At 37.4% G+C, this 18,857-nt stretch overlaps 2 protein-coding genes and 1 long non-coding RNA gene across 3 annotated transcripts in view; 1 reads left to right on the top strand and 2 right to left on the bottom strand.

Moving 5' to 3' along the window:
• The window catches only part of LOC134528904 (pleckstrin homology domain-containing family G member 7-like), a 72,203-nt gene extending 66,179 nt beyond the window's left edge, over positions 1–6,024 (bottom strand). Inside the window, exons 1-2 of the mRNA XM_063362570.1 lie at positions 6,007–6,024; positions 3,908–4,438 (exon numbers count right to left, since the gene is read on the bottom strand). Coding sequence (XP_063218640.1) covers positions 3,908–4,438; positions 6,007–6,024 — 549 coding nt within the window. The remainder of the gene's footprint in view (positions 1–3,907; positions 4,439–6,006) is intronic.
• An 8,154-nt stretch (positions 6,025–14,178) lies between these two features.
• LOC134529361 (myb/SANT-like DNA-binding domain-containing protein 3) lies at positions 14,179–15,888 on the top strand. Its single transcript, XM_063363342.1, has 3 exons — positions 14,179–14,689; positions 14,970–15,190; positions 15,337–15,888. The coding sequence occupies exons 1-3, from the start codon at positions 14,389–14,391 to the stop codon at positions 15,778–15,780; spliced, it is 966 nt and encodes a 321-aa protein (XP_063219412.1). The 5' UTR covers positions 14,179–14,388; the 3' UTR covers positions 15,781–15,888.
• On the bottom strand, positions 15,768–17,707 carry LOC134529362 (uncharacterized). The gene is made up of 2 exons (XR_010074548.1): positions 17,299–17,707; positions 15,768–17,152 (listed from the first exon to the last, which is right to left on the bottom strand). It is a non-coding gene; the product is annotated as an uncharacterized LOC134529362 (long non-coding RNA).
• Positions 17,708–18,857: the final 1,150 nt, after the last annotated feature.

Below are 18,857 nucleotides of genomic sequence, written 5' to 3'. Positions count from 1 at the left end.
TCAGACACGAACGAGATATGATAACACCGCCGGTCGCCCGGGGTGCAGGGGAGGAGGGGATGTCTACGGCCTTGTCAACAGCACGTTCGGGGACGCGCGGTGGGGAGAGGACAGCTGGCTGGCTGACGGACCTCTCGCGCGCTACGCGCTAGCCTAAGTCCACACGGGAATTTAACTCAAGATAAATTTTAAAATTTTAACTCAATATAACTACGGGGTGTACCAGCGATCAGTTTACAATATTATTACAAAATTGCTATTATCAAAAATTAATTAACAAATTTTTTTTACTTTTATTTTTATTTTAGATATGCTTATATTATTCAGGTATGCCTATAGATCAAGGAAACCACGCTCTGCTACCAAGTTGTAACACCCCTCGTGCCTCACAATTGAATTATTTTAAAAGGAGCCTTGGAAACTTGCTGGATAAAAAAAATAAGTTAAATAAATTGATTTCCCAGAGGCGACACGAGGTGGGGAACAAACAAAATTTAGGAACTTCCTGTAACAAGCAAGGAGGAAGTGGGTGGATCGTTAAAATCAATAAATAAAAACTACACGATTAACTTGATCTATAGTTTCCCTGTTTTATTTGCCCTGATAAATTATCTTGTTTCCATTACTTTATATACAAAAGGTTTTAAAAAGTTTCAAAGATTAAAAAAAACAAAAGAAAACGAAAATGGGCCGGCCCGCGATTATTTAAAACAAAGTACATTCTTAGTTTGAAATATAAACATTTGCATTATGAGTTTCACACCCAAAATTGGATGGATCCGATGATTACATTGATAATTAGTTCTATTCGTTCTACATGTTCTTCAGGAAAACACTGGTCGCTGGTGGGTTGGTCATTCGCTTAAGATAGTTCGTAGCTAGGTAAGGGGGAAATGTTGAATTTACATTACCACCCGGGGTCTTCAAACGATCACGTCGGGTAGTAGAAAAGTTTCTTCTAATGTGACCCACGGAACAGGAGGGGGGGGGGGGGGTGGCCACGAGATGGGAGCAATCAGTCTCTCCCCGTCATCGACCCTGTCTGCAAAAGTCCAAATCAAAACTGATTAGAACTTGTATACAGGCAGTCTATGGGGCGGAAAATTCCCAAAAAAATTTAAGGAAAAAAAAAGAGGGGTCGCGAATTATCACTCACCAAAACAGGGGAGTTGCCCAGCATGCTGCAGTCGTGGAGTCAGCCAGGGTCTGGAGCTCGCGAATTGCGCGGCAGGACGCGGATGATTTCTTCATGATAATATTTAAAAGAGAAAAATTTCGAAGGCAAATAATTAAACTATGCAGACAGACTAATCTACTAGGATTGACTTGAGGGATAGCATCCCTTATACAAAGCGACTACATAGTCGTTAGCGGTCGGATGAAGTCTTGCAGAGTCTGCCGATTCGCCGATACTCGCTGGAGATCTGTCTGCCGACGCGACGCGAGTTGATCTGTCTTGCGGCAAACCGCGTCTCGTAATTAAAAGTGGCCGCCGGCTCTTACAGGTGGAGGGAGGTCTGGGCCGCCAAAAGATTCCGAACTTGCCCGAATGCGGGCGGAAAAAACTTTGGCAGGAGTTTTGAAGTTGGCATCACTGGGCGACAGTAGAGGACTCTGTCGGAGGGGTCTGAGTTGAAAACAATCGACTCGCCCACGGCGTCCATATAACTCAAGGGAGAGCAGGTGCTGCTCTCTGGCGCCCTAGAGGGTAGGCTAGCGGAGAAGTTCGCGACTTGGTCGCTAGGTAGCGCTTGCAATCAGTTTTGGCGCACTCGTTTTTGCGAAGAGACCTTGGGGACGGTCACTGTTGTCCAGGGGGTTACGACCGGTCATTGGTCTTACTTGGAACTGAGAAGGGGGGGGGAGGGTAAAACGCAACGCTCCTGGGAAACTACGTCCCGTCGTGGCTGCAGATGAGCGAACTTAACACTGATACGTGATGAAAAAGGCCAATCTCAGCTCGTCTCTGAGAACTGGTCGCCTGCAAGCTACAGGCTTGTCTATGCAGTTAGGGTCACGAAGAGAAATGATATTACAGGCTTGAGGCGTGACTGAAGGCGGGGGAAATGGTAAGCTGTCTACCAGTCAGGGATTAGGCCAGTAATATATCCGATACGCCGATGGGAAAGGGGCTTCAGAGCACTGAGACAAAGTTTAACTCAGAGGAGTACACCAGACTAACAAATTAAAATCACACTATAGTAGAGCAAATAAAATTTCCACACAAAAAATTTAAAATCATAATAAAAATTTAAAATATATCGTGTCGAAATTACTAATTAACGGCACAGTACGTTTTACAACCTCGAGCTATTATGTTTCGAATCACAGTGTTTATATTGTATTTTTTATAAAACAATTAATTTATTATATCGATAAGGACCGTAACAACATTGAAAGTTAATGGAACAATGACCTTATCCATGTGAGACACAGCAATGCTGACGCACTGTAAGAAAAATCAAAGATGGCATTATCAAGGACGGAGGCCTTCAGCATATCAAAAAAAAGATACCTGACATTATGTCATCCTAGATGGCTGTATCCAGCAGATGAAAACAAAATGATGGCTGTGACATCATCCAATATGGTGGACTCCAGCAGTAGAAAACAATGTGGTGATTGTTATGTCATAAACCAAGATGGCGACCTACAACAGACGAAACCAGATTCCGTTGTGATGTCATGATCCAAGATATCGGCATCCAGAAGACGTAAACACGATGGCGACTGTGATGTCATAATCCAAGATGGCTACCTTTATTGCCTCCTTGATAGACGATGTTGCGGGCAAGGAATTGTAGTAATCTGAGGACTCCTGGAACATTGGGTCTGTATTTACAGCCTAAAAATATTGAGAGGGGTGAAGGGGTTCAGAAAATACGGTGGGAATGTGGAGGGCGATGGGAATGGTGAGGGGGAGGTCAATTTCTTGGAGAAAAATGGATAGGGGTAGTGGTGGGTGTTTATTGTGAGAAAAAAATCTTTTGTTTTGATGATTATGGAGTGTTTAGGGGGTGGCAGGGAAAATTTCAAGAAAAAAAAATTATTGGTATGAGTTGTGGTAAAAGTTGGAGGTTGAAAATTCCAAGAAAAACTATATTTGGGAAAAGGGGAGTAAAAGGGATTAGGAGTGTTGGAGTGGAAGGAGGGTGAGGAGGGTTGTTCATATATGCAATGGTATTAGTTATAGGGGCCATTTGTATTTTTCCCTCACTGGGTTCGAACTGAGTACTCCGGACTCCATGACGTAAGAACGTTTTTAAAATTATAACTTATTTAAATTTGTTTTATTATTTTCAAAATTTTCAAAATTTTCCCGATTTTCAGCATGAAAAATACGATTTTCAAAATGATGGTCGTAACGAAAACTGCATCGGTGACATCATAATTCAAAATGGCGAAAAGTTCTACAAAATAAATGGCTGAAATCAAAATAGCAGAAAGATTTATAATTCAAAATGGCAGATCCAAGATGGCCACCAGTGTAAAGGTTAGGGTAGAAGGTCTAGGTCCAGGTAATCCAAGATGGCTACCATTATGAAACAATTTACTATGGCGTTGTCAATCCTCAATCCTTAGCCAGAAGCCAGGCACGCTGGACATACATTCCTATACTATTTATAAGGTCACTTCAGTGCAAATGTTTATTGCGGCAAAAAATTTACATAACCATTGTTCAAAGTTAGTATTTGAAGTATCCTGCGCGCCAAATATATGTTACTTTAAGACTACAATAAAATAGCTCGCATTGTCACTATAATCAATGTTTCATGCATTAAATAGGCTTGGCAGCACTATCTCTTCACCAATGCAACCACATGTAGTCCATAAATCTACAGTTGTACACCACTATATTGTGGTTCCCACAATAAGAAGTGGGTGGTAAACAATGATGCATACTTACATTCTTGAGCACCATCAAGTGGTCGTAAAGAAAGGCGCACTCGCTCTGGAACAAGTCCCAAACGGCCTCCCGCCGCTTGCACTCGGCCTTGCTGGTCGTGGACACGGGAGACACGAGGAGGTCCTTCTCGCTGATGGCGCTCTCCAGCGGGGACGCGCAGATCGGCAGTGTCTGCTCCAGGCCCTGCCATGCCGAGCGCGCCCCTGCCAGCCGCCGCTCGAAGCTCTTCTCGCTCTGCGCGCGCACCAGCTTGCTGCGGTGGCCGCGCCGCTGCGCCAGCGGCGATGCGTGCTGCGACGGTGGGCCGGGAGATGGCAGCACCAGCGACTCCACGCTCGAGCTACACGACTCGTCGCGTGCGCTGCGCATGTTGGCGCCCAGCCGCGAACCCGCGTGCGAGACGAAGTCGCACCAGCCGAGCCCGCGGTACTGGGACAACTCCTCGTCGTCGAACTCGAGGTGCGGCAGGCAGCTGAGCACCTCCTCCAGCCCGCATAGGCTGCCCGACTTGCCACGGTTCGAGCGCTCGAACTGCAACAGTGGTGATAATTTGCAGTCTTTTGCATTGCCATTCCAAACAATAACAATACCTACGTCGATGAAACCACACGTAAATAAAAGGCTTAAAAATTAATCTGACTTCTATGTGTAATTAATTCTAACTTATCGTTGATAACAAACAAGGCCTGGAATCATGTGCTGACCTATATAAAGGAAACACAGTAGTGTGCAGGAAACCCAGAGTCACAGCGAAGTAACAAATAAATTTAGCTTAATTCGTACAAGCATTAGCTGCAGAGTTACCGTGGATCTTAGATTCCCAGTCTTGGTATATTATTCTGTTTTAAGAGAAAATACAGCACAGGAATAAAGTTCTTTAGAGGTAACCCATGGGGAGACGTAACTATGTAAATGACAACCAAAATTTTAAATTTTATCCCTGGTTTATGATATTATCAATTATTATTAGTCTTTTTTCTTGCGACAGTTTTACAGCTAGCACATTAAATATATGAGTTAAAATTTTCTTGAACTAAAATATCGCAATGAGTTGGCGATAAAATTAAAATCGACATTACACGCAGGAGTTACGAAGTGAAATTTACAAAGAGCTGGTACCATTATATTTAATAAACCTGTCGGCCGGCTGCAGTGACATTAAGTCTTGATATTTATATTAACTTGACCAAATAGAGAGGTTCTCACAGGTGCTAGAATGTCCTATTATTTAGTTTCCCTAGTTTTTCTAATAAAATTGTCTCCTTGCCAGCTGTGAAAGTTATGATGGGAAAACTGCGTAGCGAAGGCCAACCAAGCCGGCAGGCGACACCAAGATGAGGAGCTGTCTGACTTATGCTGTGAGAGATCCTGCATCGGCAGGTACGTAAGACAACCGGTCTCTCCAAGAATATTTGATGAGATTCGGGGGGTTGGGGGGTTTGTGACAGTTGAACCCACACTATGCAAAGAGACACACTAAGCGTAGTGAGTCCAGATGGGAAAGAAAAGAGAAAGAAGCCAAAATATGCAAGGAAAGCCAAAAAAATTAACTTATGGCAGAGGCACACGCGCGGGACCGAAATGAAGTATTACTGCGGAGTGGCATTGCTAAATCGCTATGAGACAGAAAATCTAACATGACAACAAGGGAACAGTATTCCCACCAGAAAGCGACTACATTTCGCTAAGGGTAGTGATCAGTCTCTATCTCGGCGCAACCACGAATTCCTTGTCGCGGGGCGAGAGTCGGTGACTATCGCGTTCGCGCATTGAAGGTAACAGGTGCGAGCCAGCTGGAGCTCGTATAGTTAAGAGTTAAGGTGCCTTCCATGGTGCCGAAAAGGGGGGATGGGAAATAGGCGGAGCTATGCCGAGGAGATGTGAGGAGATAGTAGCCTCTGATTGGCCATAGGTTCCAAGATAGTAGGAACCCACAAAAAAAAAGAGACCTGAGCCACACCGCCCAATGGTTCCCAAGACTGCCGGAAGATGGCGTGCGTGGGAGCTTAGACTAATGACCGGCCGGTAGCCTATGGCTCTGGTTGTAGTCACCACCGGGTGGGAAGGGGAAGAACTATCTCGGCCTTAGTACTACAGACGATCGACAGGTCGCGCATGATAGGCGCTAGCAGTGCGCTTGGGGGCGTGGTTTTGTTCCACCAGCAGGGGAACTGGATTTAGAGACAGTATACGGGTCTAGGCTCCGGACACATGGTTCTAGGAAGCACAGCGAAAAACACAGACGGCAAGGTGTGCGGGGAAACTGGCGTAGTGGGAACTTGGCGAAACTGGCCTCTCTGATGGCGTGTCCTGGCAATGGTGAAATGGGTCTCCAGACCTGACCAGAGTTGCCTAGTCAGCCGACATCTTAGGACGCTCGTGCTCCAGTAGGGGCTGACGAGGAGTCGCGCCCGGAGCCACTGTGAGGGAGAGGAATTATATCCAAGCTGGGATCAGGAGCGAAGAGAAAAGAATGAGCCTTGGTGTATTAACATGGGACTGCTAAATCATCAGCGCGCGGCGCTGGGAAATACAAACTGAAACCAGTCCAGCAAAGTTTAAGTTGTAGAGTACAATAAGGAAAATAAATTTAAATTAGCTGGATCTATCAGGTCATTAAAAAAATATAAATTACTTAAGATTGGAAATTGTGCCAAGCGGTTACTGATTCACGGCACAATACGCTGGATAGTTTCTAAATTTGTTTTCAAGTTCTTCCTATTGTATTTCTGTAAAATTTTATGTTTTACAAAATTTTAAAAAGTTTTCACTCTAAATAAAAAAAAATATCGTTAGGACTTGGTAAAAAATGTGTGCATGCAGTCTATGCGTGACATAAGTGAAACTTTCTTGCTTATTAGATATATAAGATATAAATTACTAATATGTTTTAATAAAACAAGATTAGTGAAAATAGTAAGAACGTGGGTATGATATAAATGAAATAACTCTTTTCCACACGATTACATAAATGGTAGATTCTTTGAATAAAAAATTTACAAAACTTTTTCTCATACATTTAAAAGAAACTTTGATTTTACATAATTCATAAACTTGAAGCTTAACAATAATTAGGTAGTTTATGCAACTTTACTAATTGTCCAAATGGAGCGTGTAGTCTGATGTAGGTATCTAGCATGTGAAAGTGAAACATGGAGCCCGCTCGCTGCTCCAGCGATCACCGACCGCGCCAACGGCCCCGGAATCGGGATAGCGCGATGTCTACCCACAAAAACCCACCACGCACTTGAAAGTGCGGAAGTGCGCAATTGCACAATATTGCGAGAGCGCAAGAGCGCAAGAGCATAAGAGGAGCGCAAGAGAGCAAGAGTTCAAGAGTGCAAGAGAGCAAGTACACTGTGTCACTTCTACCTTTCCCTGCCGTCTCCTCTATGGTTCTCCCACCACGTTCCTAACTATTCCCCTCCTCACCCGGTCGCCCCACCAAGACCTAGCTATTTTCCCTCATGTGATCGGAATTTTTGTAACGCTCGAAAATAATTACCCTCTTAGCAAAGAAGTTTCACTTCAAAAATCTCAGCATGTTAAAGAGTGAATATGTTTTAAAGTAAATTTTCTTTTATTTTAACTGCCAGATTTTCCTGGAAATATTTCAAATTCTATAAATACGACGGAAATATCTAGCTTTATTTATGACAAAAATCAGTTCACATCAAATAAATTTGTTCACCATGTCTCGCAGATCTATTACAATATATAAAAAAAAATAGCGGTCACAATTCACAAATACTATCACGACGAATAGATTTATATAGTTCTGATACAATTTTCTTCAACAGCTTTCAACCAAATTTACCATACAAGAAAACAAATACAGTAAGTTCAAAAAATTTGTGAGCCTGTCTGGAAACAAATTTTCATGATGGAGTGCTATTGTAAATAATGATGTAGATTTTTTGAATCAAAAATCCCCATAAATAAAATTTAAAAAATACACGTTGATTGTAAACTAGAATATATAAACTTAATGTTGGTTGTATATACCTATAGCATATTATGTTTTTACAATATTTATGTCTGATACACCGGAAGTTTTTCCAGGTAATATTTATAGTTGTTATATTTACAATTTTGTAGATAACTGTCCTTAATTTTTTAATGTTTTTTTTAAATATTCTTTTATATTTAATAATTTCTGAACTTTATTCCAGATGTGGTTCTACAATACGATTTTGTTCTAGATAATTTAATATTTATTTTCCCATATTGCCATCCAAATGTTGCAAAGCAGCATTTAGTTTGAGTTCGAACTCTCGTTTTTAAATTTATCTAACCCACATATTCTTTATCATCAATTTTAACTTTTGTTTTGGTGTGTAAATGGCTGAATTGATTTTGAATAACATGAAAAATTTTTAAGAATTATATATATTATAACATAAAAATTTTCTGATTTTCTAATATTTTATTAATTTTTGGGATATAAAATTAAAATATAATGTTACATGAAATAAAATATTGTAACTAGCCTATCCATTCTTAAATGTTGAATAAAATAATAACTAGTCATTCTATCTAATAGCTGAATCGAGATAACTTAGTAGGGTAGGGCGGGGCTAGTTGAGCATAGGGGAAAGTTGGGCAATCGAAATATCTCGAAAACTATTCACCGCACGCGAAGGCATCAAATAGCGAAAAGAAGGGGTCGCGGGAGGGGAACTCATCACGAGACGGCCAGTGGCGACTAGTCGATCGAGTGAAGTACACGCGCGCATTGTTTATTTTGTAACCAAGAAAGTAAAATAATTATAAAGCGGAATATTTCGTCTGTAATAGTAAAATGTTATCCGATTTTAATCAGGTAAGTGTTAAAATCCCATAAATTTATAGTACTTTTGATATGTATAAATATTTTGGGTATAATTCTAACCGGTTTTTCATAACCTCCCTTTTGTTTTAAAATTTCGGATTGGGGTTAGTTGAGCTATAGTTACTCAACTAACCCCACGACTTAGAACTAAAGTAATATATGATTTTTATTTTTTTTAGGATGTGGACTTATAAGAGAAAGACTACGAGATGTTCTTACTCTACTCAAAACTTAAATGATGCTGCAAAGGCGGTCAACGATGAGGGAAAAAGCGTGAATGCCGCCGCAAAAGAATTCGGTATCAAACGGACGACTTTGACCAGATGTTTGAAGAAATTAAACGAAGGTGGTGATTCATCCATGGGTTATGCAACACCGTGGCAAGTATTTTCTCCCACACAAGAAGACTCTTTAAAGAAATGCTTGTTACAAATGGCTTCAATCTTCTATGGATATTCCCCAAAATACGTTCGTCATTAATATTTTCTTTTATATATTAATATTTTCTTATTAAGATAAGCTTTATTGATAATTATATAAATATTCAAGTCTGAATTTGATCAGAAAGACTGAAACTAATTCCAAAGTTAAGTTTAGGATACGTTGATGTTTTGTTGATTCTATTTTCAGTTTATTATTCAAAGAAAATTACTTTTAATTTGGTTGTTTTGTCACTAAAAGACTATAAATAATAAGTTGATTATCAAACAGAAATTTTATTTCATGTCTAGTTAACATTTAACCAATAATTTTGCTAGACATTCTATCTAAGTGCTCAATTTGCTACATACCCTCGCTCAACTTACCTCACATATGGGGTATTTTGAGAATACTTGACTTTCTGCATTTAAACAGTTGTAGCTCTTGAATTCGACTTGTAAGAAATAAATAACTATGGACACTTTTGCAAACGGATAAATTCGTAATCCTTCAGTATGCATAACAAGCCATTAATAATTATCGTTGAGGAGATATAACCGCTCAAGTGAAAAAGTGCTCAACTAGCCTCGCCCTACCCTACTTGAAGAAGTTTATTCCTCACTGAACCGGGGATATTTTAAAGACAAGTTATATATTCCAAAAAGTTTATCAACCAGAAAATTTTTACTTCAATAAAATTTGAAGACAGATGGAACTTAGATCATCAACAAAATCTGTTTTATTTACACCAACGAAAAATTTGCAGCACTGTTAGTAAGACTACTGAGAGACAATTTGTCGACCCAAGGGCCTGTAGGCAGTCTTGAAGCGGGTTATAAATTACGTGAGAAACGGAATGATGACAAATGTTCAATAATTATGTATTTAATTACTCGTTTATAAACTAGCCAAACGCAAAAACGCAACGCAAGCATAAACTCGCTTTCAACTTCTTGCGTTTCGGCTTATGTTACCACCTTACATATCTGAAGGGGAGTGTTTAGAAAACTTTTACAGACGCATACGATTTTTATTTCATCATATACATGAATTTATCACTTGTTAAACTTTTGTAAAGTGAACTAAAACCAAAAATAAAAAAATTAACAAATATTGGCAATTTCATAAGTTTCGATGATAAAAATAAAATTAACAAAAGAAGCTGGGAAGAAAATAATTTTTTATTGTTTTACAATTTCAAGTTGTAGGTTTGGTGATTTATTACGTCCTTTGTGCTGTATCTACGACCGTGATTTTCTTGTGTTGGTTGCGTGTTGCGTTGTTGCAATGTCGCATCCCTTGCGTAGTTTATAAAATTGGCTTTAGTGCCAAGCCTGTTGTATCACTGGACTTAAAATATTTCTCCAATAAGTATATTTAATTTCCACACACACGCGAGATAATTTAATTATTAAATAATTAAATAATACTCTAAAGTTTATATTTAGTAGAATATTTTAACTTAACATTATCACAATTTTTACTTAGCTACACGTGATCCAATGAAATTGATAACACATTAAAACATTTACTTTTTTGTTTGAAAATTAATAGTACGGTATGCAAAATTTAAATCTAATGTATATTTAAGAATATGTTTTTTTATTTTAAAATATTGTGGCTGAATAATAAAAATTATTAATAATTACTTAGTATAAAACATTTTTTCTTGTGTTATTTTTATATATTTTTTAAATTGTCCTACTATATATCTTTTAAAGGGATCAAAATTAAAATTATTATTTTTATTCGGTATAGCACTATTTATAATAGATTTTTCTTCCAATGTTCGTAAAATAGATATTCACACATTACCTCAGCATCGTATTCATCTGCACAAATATACACAATATATTTAATATCATCCCTTTAGTATATTTAAAATAAATTGACGAATATTTCCAAACTACAATAACAAAACATGCAAAATATATAGACAGAACTTGCTAAAAATATCCATAGCAAGTCATACATGTATTTTATAGTAACTAATAGCGCAGACCTACAGCAACTTTTATATTGTGTACAGTGTATCATATGGAATAAGGAGAAAGTCATGAAACAGGTTGAAAATCTTATGTTTAATCTGTTGTGGAATTTACTGCCTGATATTTTGTACAACACTATTTATACATGGAAGTAAACAAATATTTGTGAAAATCATCTAACCTACTTATAGTTATCTATAGTACACTCAAATGTATAGCTAATAACTCCATATTATTCGTTTTAGTTTTGTGTGATTTTAATTTATACAGCAACAATTTTAAACTTGACTGAAACATACTTATACTTATTGTGACACAATAAATCATGTCTCTATTTTAAAAGAATTTATGTTTGCGCTTTGTAATTTATCACCTTAAGAAAATGTGAAATATTGTCATTCCAAAAGTTCACATTGTTTTTACCACGAACACACGTCGAAAGGTATAGCATGTTTTTGGCAAGAAGCAGCTGATGGAACTGTTTTGTTTTGTGTTCTTAGCAGTGAAGGGACAATGGCAGGACTAGTGCTATAAGACGTACATGCGCAATTACTCATCGATGACGTCAACTGAGAAAACAATTTTTCTGTGCAAACATATGTTACTGAACGTACTTTTGTAAGTGGAGAGAATAGGGAAGGTGAAATTTAAGAAAATGCACCAGTATCCACCTGGAGCGTGGGGTGAAAAATCACTGAAGGAAGGAAATCGCATCCGGTGCATCCACGGCATCCCGAATTCGACCTGGACACGCTACTGAATGGCCAGTTAGGTTGGTTGACCAGATCCGCGTAGTTTGGTCAAACAAGATTGGCCAATATGGGGGATTATCAAGTTATATGCAGAAGCAAGGGTGGACTAAATAGATACACGAATATATAGAATTATTTGGTGTGCTTTCAAAAGAAAGTTTAAGAGATTCTTGATACTAAGGGAGTAAGCGTAAAATTCCACTCGGGGGTTAAGGTCAAAGTTCAAGATCAAGGTCGCTGGTAAAATTGAGACGCAAATTAAATGCTCTATATTTCACAAAAACAGAGAGATAGCTGTAAGTTCCTCACCCATAAAACAATAACTGGAAGATCGATAATGGGGATGTTCAGTTACACACATGTAAGATTTTGGTTGATCATTAGCATAAGGTTTTTTAACTCACTAGTTTAAGAAGCGACCACGTATTCTTTCCTTTCCTGGAAGGCACTGCATCTGGAAAAAGACAGAAACATACTTCAAAGAAATAATATACCACTTTTTTAACATAATAGTTTAAAAAGAAAATTTTGTCTTAGTAAGTCAAAAAACATCTACCTGTATATCTATGTGCGTAAAACATCATGCAAAATATATCCAGGTAAACTCATTCAAAATGAAGTTGGGAGTAAATATGATATAAGTGATTGCCAGGTGATTTTATTTCTGGTAAGCCCTCTGTGTACCAGTAGACACCCTGAAGCCGGGCCCCATCAGAGTCCCAACTCCCACTGCAAGTATCAACTGTTGTTACCTTTCACAAGGTAAACGCTTGCCCAGATGGGGACTAACCTGCATATTAAATTCAAACAAAGGTGGCAGAACATTCACCAAAACACATAAAATTAGTTCCAATGTTTATTGTTTATCTTTAACATATCTCATAAATAACTTCCAGTACAAAAATAGTTATATATGTTATGACTAGAAATATTTCATAAATAACTTCTAGTACAAAAATAGTTATATCTGTGATGACTAGTTAGTCCAAACAAATATTATAATTTACACACAATAAATACTATATCTATCTATAGTTTTCTTTAGTATAAAGCCAACATTTATAAGGTACATTTGAATGCTTAATATCTTTACCAACAAAAATTACTAACAAACTATTAACCAACTCATAGGGCAAGGTATTTGGAGCGCTAAATCAAGTTATTGAAAGAAATATGGCCGCCAAATAATAAAATGCACAGGAGGTGCAGAAAAATGGAACAAGTGCCAAATCCACATTATGAGAACCTAAACAACACTTTAAGTTTAAACAGGTGCATCATATTCACAAGAATGCCATAAAGGTATTCTCGTAAAGAGCTGTAGGTGTAGAGCCTGTGCATCATGTCTAAATACCATCTTGGTTGCTCATGATCATCACCTTTCACGTTCAGACATTGTATTACGATATGCCACTTGAAAGATGCATAAAAAAATAATTCTTTAAAAATATTTCTGAACAAAAGTGCCATATTACTGTAATTGCGATAAAATTATGAGAATTTGTTATCACTTAGTAAATACAAAATTAGATATAAAATCCTCTACATAAAAATATATTCTCTTTATTCCCACCCTACTCCAATTCATCACTTTTAAAAAAATTATTCCTTTTAATTTTTCATCTTTGATTTATGGCTATAAACACGTAGCTAGAAAACTTAAGTGTAGAGCCGAAACCTATAGTGATTAGGAAACACGGGAAACGAAGTGGCAGGTAGCTAAACCTCCTCACCTGGGACACATTTAACTGTCATCGCGAACTATATATTTCGGCTAGAGAGAATGTCTTCGGTGGTAAATCTCTCCCCTTCCCTATTTGATAGTTCCAGCTAGCACTATGTAATTAAACAATGTTTTACAATTGGCAGCTGATGTCTAGTTGACTATAGACTACAGTGTTTCTACTACCACACACGATGAAATGAATGTTCCACATTCCATTTTCGTCTGTAAAAATGCGTAGATTGGCCAATGCATGAAGAACCAGCCAATATCAGCTCATGTCTAATGGTATACACCTAGGCAGCGGGAATTACAGAAATTTATTCTATGACAACTAGCGTGAAACAGCAATATATTATGAACGTGAAATTATAATTTAAAAGGAAAGTCTGAAAGTTGCTTCAGAGCCTAGCACTAAAAAGCGATACCATCACTATCGCGGATGCACCTATAGCTAGGTGTCCCACTTGGCTCGTTTAGAGTTTTTCAATGTTCCAAAACCACGGTGAACTGATATCAGAATGGCCGGACAAGGATTACAGCTAAGGGCCGGTTTCACCAGTCGAGTTGAAAATCCCGATGATGTTATCGAGATAAAAAGTTAATCTTCCATTTCTATCTCGATAAAGTTATATGTGTTTCACCACATATTATCTTTCTCTGAGAAAATCGAGATAAGTTTAACTCGATCTTCTGAAATTATCGCGATTTTCTGTTTGTAAACACCTTTCGTTATCAAAGTTTGGCTAGAAATTTCGTAGGCTATTATGGCGAGCCAAGGCTGTAATTTGTCAAAGAAGCAGAGAAATAAAAATACATCGCAGCAGGAGAAATACATTCTTTTAGATTTAGTAACTGAACATTTCAATATCATTGAAAATAAAAAAACAGATGGTGTTTCACAGCAACAAAAAATGAAGCAGTGGCAAATACTTGCAGATACTTTCAATTGTATGTCTGGAGAACATCACAGGACTGCAGAAAATTTAAAAGCGGTGTGGGAGAATCTCAAAAAGCACACGCGAAAGACTTCTGCTGATCAACGAGTTCAAGTATTAACTGGAACAGGTAATATATTTTTTGTCTGTATATCCTGGTACATTATATTTAGGTACAGCAATAAATATTGTATGCATTTTTATCCATAATGCAATTTTACGAATTGTAAACATGTGCAATAACAATTTTTTTAGTTACTTGAATTAATTGTAATATATTAAAGAGGTATCTTGGGTGGAGTTGGAATCAGAACTATAACCTTTGCACTGTCAAGAAGACACTTCGCACTATACCACCAGTGGATATGAAATATACACCACATAACTAAATTAATTCTGTATTTTTTCAGGTGGAGGTCCTTCAAAAACAGTTAGTAAGGATCCCATTTGTGAGAGAGTGCAGAGCCTAATCAAACCGACTATCGATGGTGCCAAGAATCACTTCGATTCAGATTCAGATGCAATAATATTACCATTTGATGCATCAAATAGGCCTACTGATGAGGATGACAGCATTCAACTGGATGTCGGAGCAGAAGTGGATGTTTCTTTCGTGGAGACGGCAGAGACAGTTAGTAGGCCTACACTTTATTTTGAGAAAACCTAATGGATGTGTCACTGTGCATAGTTATGCTTATTAATCATGTATAGCTATAGCCTATGCACTGTGTTAACTTTATTTCTCTCACATAATGTTCAAATTTAATTTTTCCACAGGTAACTCTTCCAAATGGCGACTGGACGCATTATACTCCAGCCATGCTCAGCAGTCCTGTGTGTTCTGCCCTTCGACACTCCAATAACAACTCGGCTATCACAAACACAGTGCAGACCAATACTACTGATTCATGCAGTGCAAGTAGTGGGAAGGCAATGCCTCCTAGCAGTAGGGGAAATGCTTCAGTGCAATCTCCCTTTACTAGCAAGCGGCGACCAACCCCGGCCACCAAAGTGAAAGAAGTAAGTGCTGTCAATGCAGCAAAAATCGAACTAATTGAACTTGCAAAAAAACATGCAATCGAGGAAAAAGAAGTTATGAAAGAAATCTGGGAACTGCGGTTACAACAAGAACGAGAAAAAGTAAAGCAGGAAAAGCTGCAAACTGAACTTTTATCTTTACAAATCTTGAAAATAAAGAAAGAACTAGAACATTTGCAGTAATTTAATTGTTCTTATGTATTAAACATTTGCTCAACTATCATGACATAATTGTTATATATTACATGTATATTTACAAAGTGATATTCATTGTGCCTATTAACAAACAGTTTCAAGTACAAATGTTAAGAATTATATAAAAGATAATACATGTTCGCTTATGTCACATTATTTTGTATGATCTAAGCAGTTGTACAATGCAAATGTATTAAAATATTCCATACATCTTGCTATATGTAGTTATTTTCACCAGCAAATCTTCAAGTTGATGGCATCTCTGTGTGACATATAGATCAGTATGACCTACAACAAACTGAAAATACACAGAGTGATAAATAATCGTATCTTAAATAAGTATTACAACACACACACATATATAGGTATTTAATTATAGGTATATGTAAATTTCATTTACCTCCTGAAATAGTTTTCAATCAGTAAATGCCTGACACTGTCATATCTGGGCCTTCTGTTTGCATTTTCGTTGTTCTGCTGTACATTTCCTTCCTCAAGCAACTGTTGCCAAGGGAGGTGGAGATTGAGGTTAGGGTCGTCTGGAGGGAGTTCTTCCCCAGTTTGTCGCAGGATATTATGCAGCACCCCAGTCGCTACAATGATGGCAAACGAATGTTCTAATGACACTCTCAATCCTAAAGATAAGACTGGGAAACGTCGCTTCCAGCAACCGAATGTTCGCTCTACAGGATTTCTTGACCTAATTTGCGACTCATTAAATAGGTGTTCCTGTGGACTTCTGGGATTATCTAATGGAGGCATTAGATATGACCTACAAGCATAGCCCGCATCAACAAGTAGTACAGAATCACCATACTCCCCTCTCTCAAAACATGCCCTTCTGTTGCTATTGTTGAATATGGTACTATCATGTGAGGAACCAGGCCATCGTGCAACAATATCTGTAATTTCCAATTTTGTATTACAAATTACTTGCACATTCACAGAGAAGTAACCTTTTCTGTTACGGTAGAATTCTGCATTGTTTCCACCTGCAACAAACATAAAACAAGCTTGTATGTGGATTGCAATGTTTAATAAAAAGGTAGCATAAAATCAGTGTTTAAACCAACCTGGTGACTGGATTTTTACATGAGTGCAATCCATAGCACCAATAGCCCTGGGAAATTTAGCAATTGCATAGAAATCCCTTTGTGCTAAATTCAGTTCTTCCATCGTCTCTGGGAATTTAATGAACTGCGGTCGAAGAGATGCAATTGCGGAGCTAACCCTATGTATTATTCGGTGAGCTGTGGGTTTACTAAAGCCAGCATAATCCCCAATGGTTAGCTGGTTACAGCCTGTAGCATAAAATCGAAGTGTAGCCAGCAGTTGGTTCATTGGCGACACTGACATATTCCTGTGAAAGACGAAAAAAGTATGTTGAAGGTTGTAATGTAATGTTCGTATAAATGAGTTTTATTTTACTTGTCTATGATTTCATATACATATTTATTATTCTACAGAAACAATTAACATTAGGAAATAATATTAATATAAACTTACTTTTCGGGAAACTGTAGTTGATTTTCTATAAGTTCCAAAACAAACATAGTCGACTGTTTTGAAAGGCGAAAATGTATTTTAAAGTCTTCTTCATCATACATTTCAAAATAATCGCTTCTATCTCGCATCCATCGTGGCCGACGAACAATGGCATCTTCTTCATCACTTTCATCTTCAAAAATCAAATTGTACATGCCTCGAGCCATTACAATTTTTAAAATCTCCTCTCGTCACTTCGTTTTACAATATTATCTCGATAATAAGACTTTAACCACGAAAATCGGTGGTTAAAATATTTTATCTCGATAACACTAAAAGATCGAGATATTCGGTGTGGTGAAACGGGATATTCTGTTAATCTGGATAATTCATTACTTTATCGAGATAATTTCGCTTGGTGAAACCGGCCCTAAGAAACTTCGGAATGCGAGTTTAGTGTCCAACCAGAGCGCCACCTCATCCCGTATTCTCATAAATAAAGATGTGCTGGGCATGGAGATCACAAGGCAGTGGCGTACGTATTATTTTTATTTTCCGAGGTTGCCAAAATAAATATTTTACTCTCAATTTAAAAAAGACTGTAAAGCACAATTAATTGCTCATTCCTTGTTTATCCTCACTTGTGTAATCAATTACTGAGGTTCGAAGAAACAAGATGTATAAGATACTTATTACATTATTCACAGTTTGTACTCTCAGTGGTAATTGGAAACGTTTCGAGGGAGAGGGTGTGTGGGAGAGTCACTCATGGCACTGTCACTAAATACACCCTCGGGACCAGCAACCCTCTTCATACGAACTAGCTCAGGGTAAGTGGTTTGACTTTCAAACGCTTCATGTCTGTAATCACTTATAAATATGTTTAGGGTAGAATATAACTTTGAAACGTAAGGAATTTTCCCTAAAATAACGATTATATTTAAACTATATATTATTAAATTTATAATACCTGATTTACGTATAGAGAAAAGTGTAAACATTTTCAAACCCATATTCAACATTGTTTCCTTAAAATATTTAGATGAAATAAAGAACATACAAGTAAACCGGTAAACTAAAACATAGTGGTCATATAAAGTTTTGTATGAAAATTTGTTGTTTGTATTTTATATTGTGTTAAATTATTCTTACAAATTGTAATTGTTTGCAGCGTTTTCAACTCTAAAATTAATTAGAGTCTGAACTAAATCTTTAAAAACAACACTGTTTTTTAATAGTTACGTTTACTTCTCTCGCTGGTAACGCATAATAGAGACTTAACGAATTTATACAGGATGCCAACATTACAAAAAATTTATTTATATAAATTAAATTTCATTTTATTATATTTTTGAGTGTAATATAAAATGGTAATATCAAGAGCTAGTATTCTCGATGATTAAAATATTAGACTCAATGTTATCTCTTTAGCATGTTGTGACACATATTTTAGCACTATTTTAGTTTTCATACAGTCAGTTCATTTATCATACCACACTATACTGTTACATTTTGGGAAATCGGGATTCGTAAAAGATAGCGCAACTAATACATTTTAGTGTTTGTTATAAACTACTATT

Source organism: Bacillus rossius, chromosome 2 (genome assembly GCF_032445375.1).
Source record: "Bacillus rossius redtenbacheri isolate Brsri chromosome 2, Brsri_v3, whole genome shotgun sequence".
Taxonomy (NCBI): domain Eukaryota; kingdom Metazoa; phylum Arthropoda; class Insecta; order Phasmatodea; family Bacillidae; genus Bacillus; species Bacillus rossius.
The sequence above is the reverse complement of the archived record's forward strand: the minus strand, read 5'-3'. Positions and strand labels throughout refer to the sequence as shown.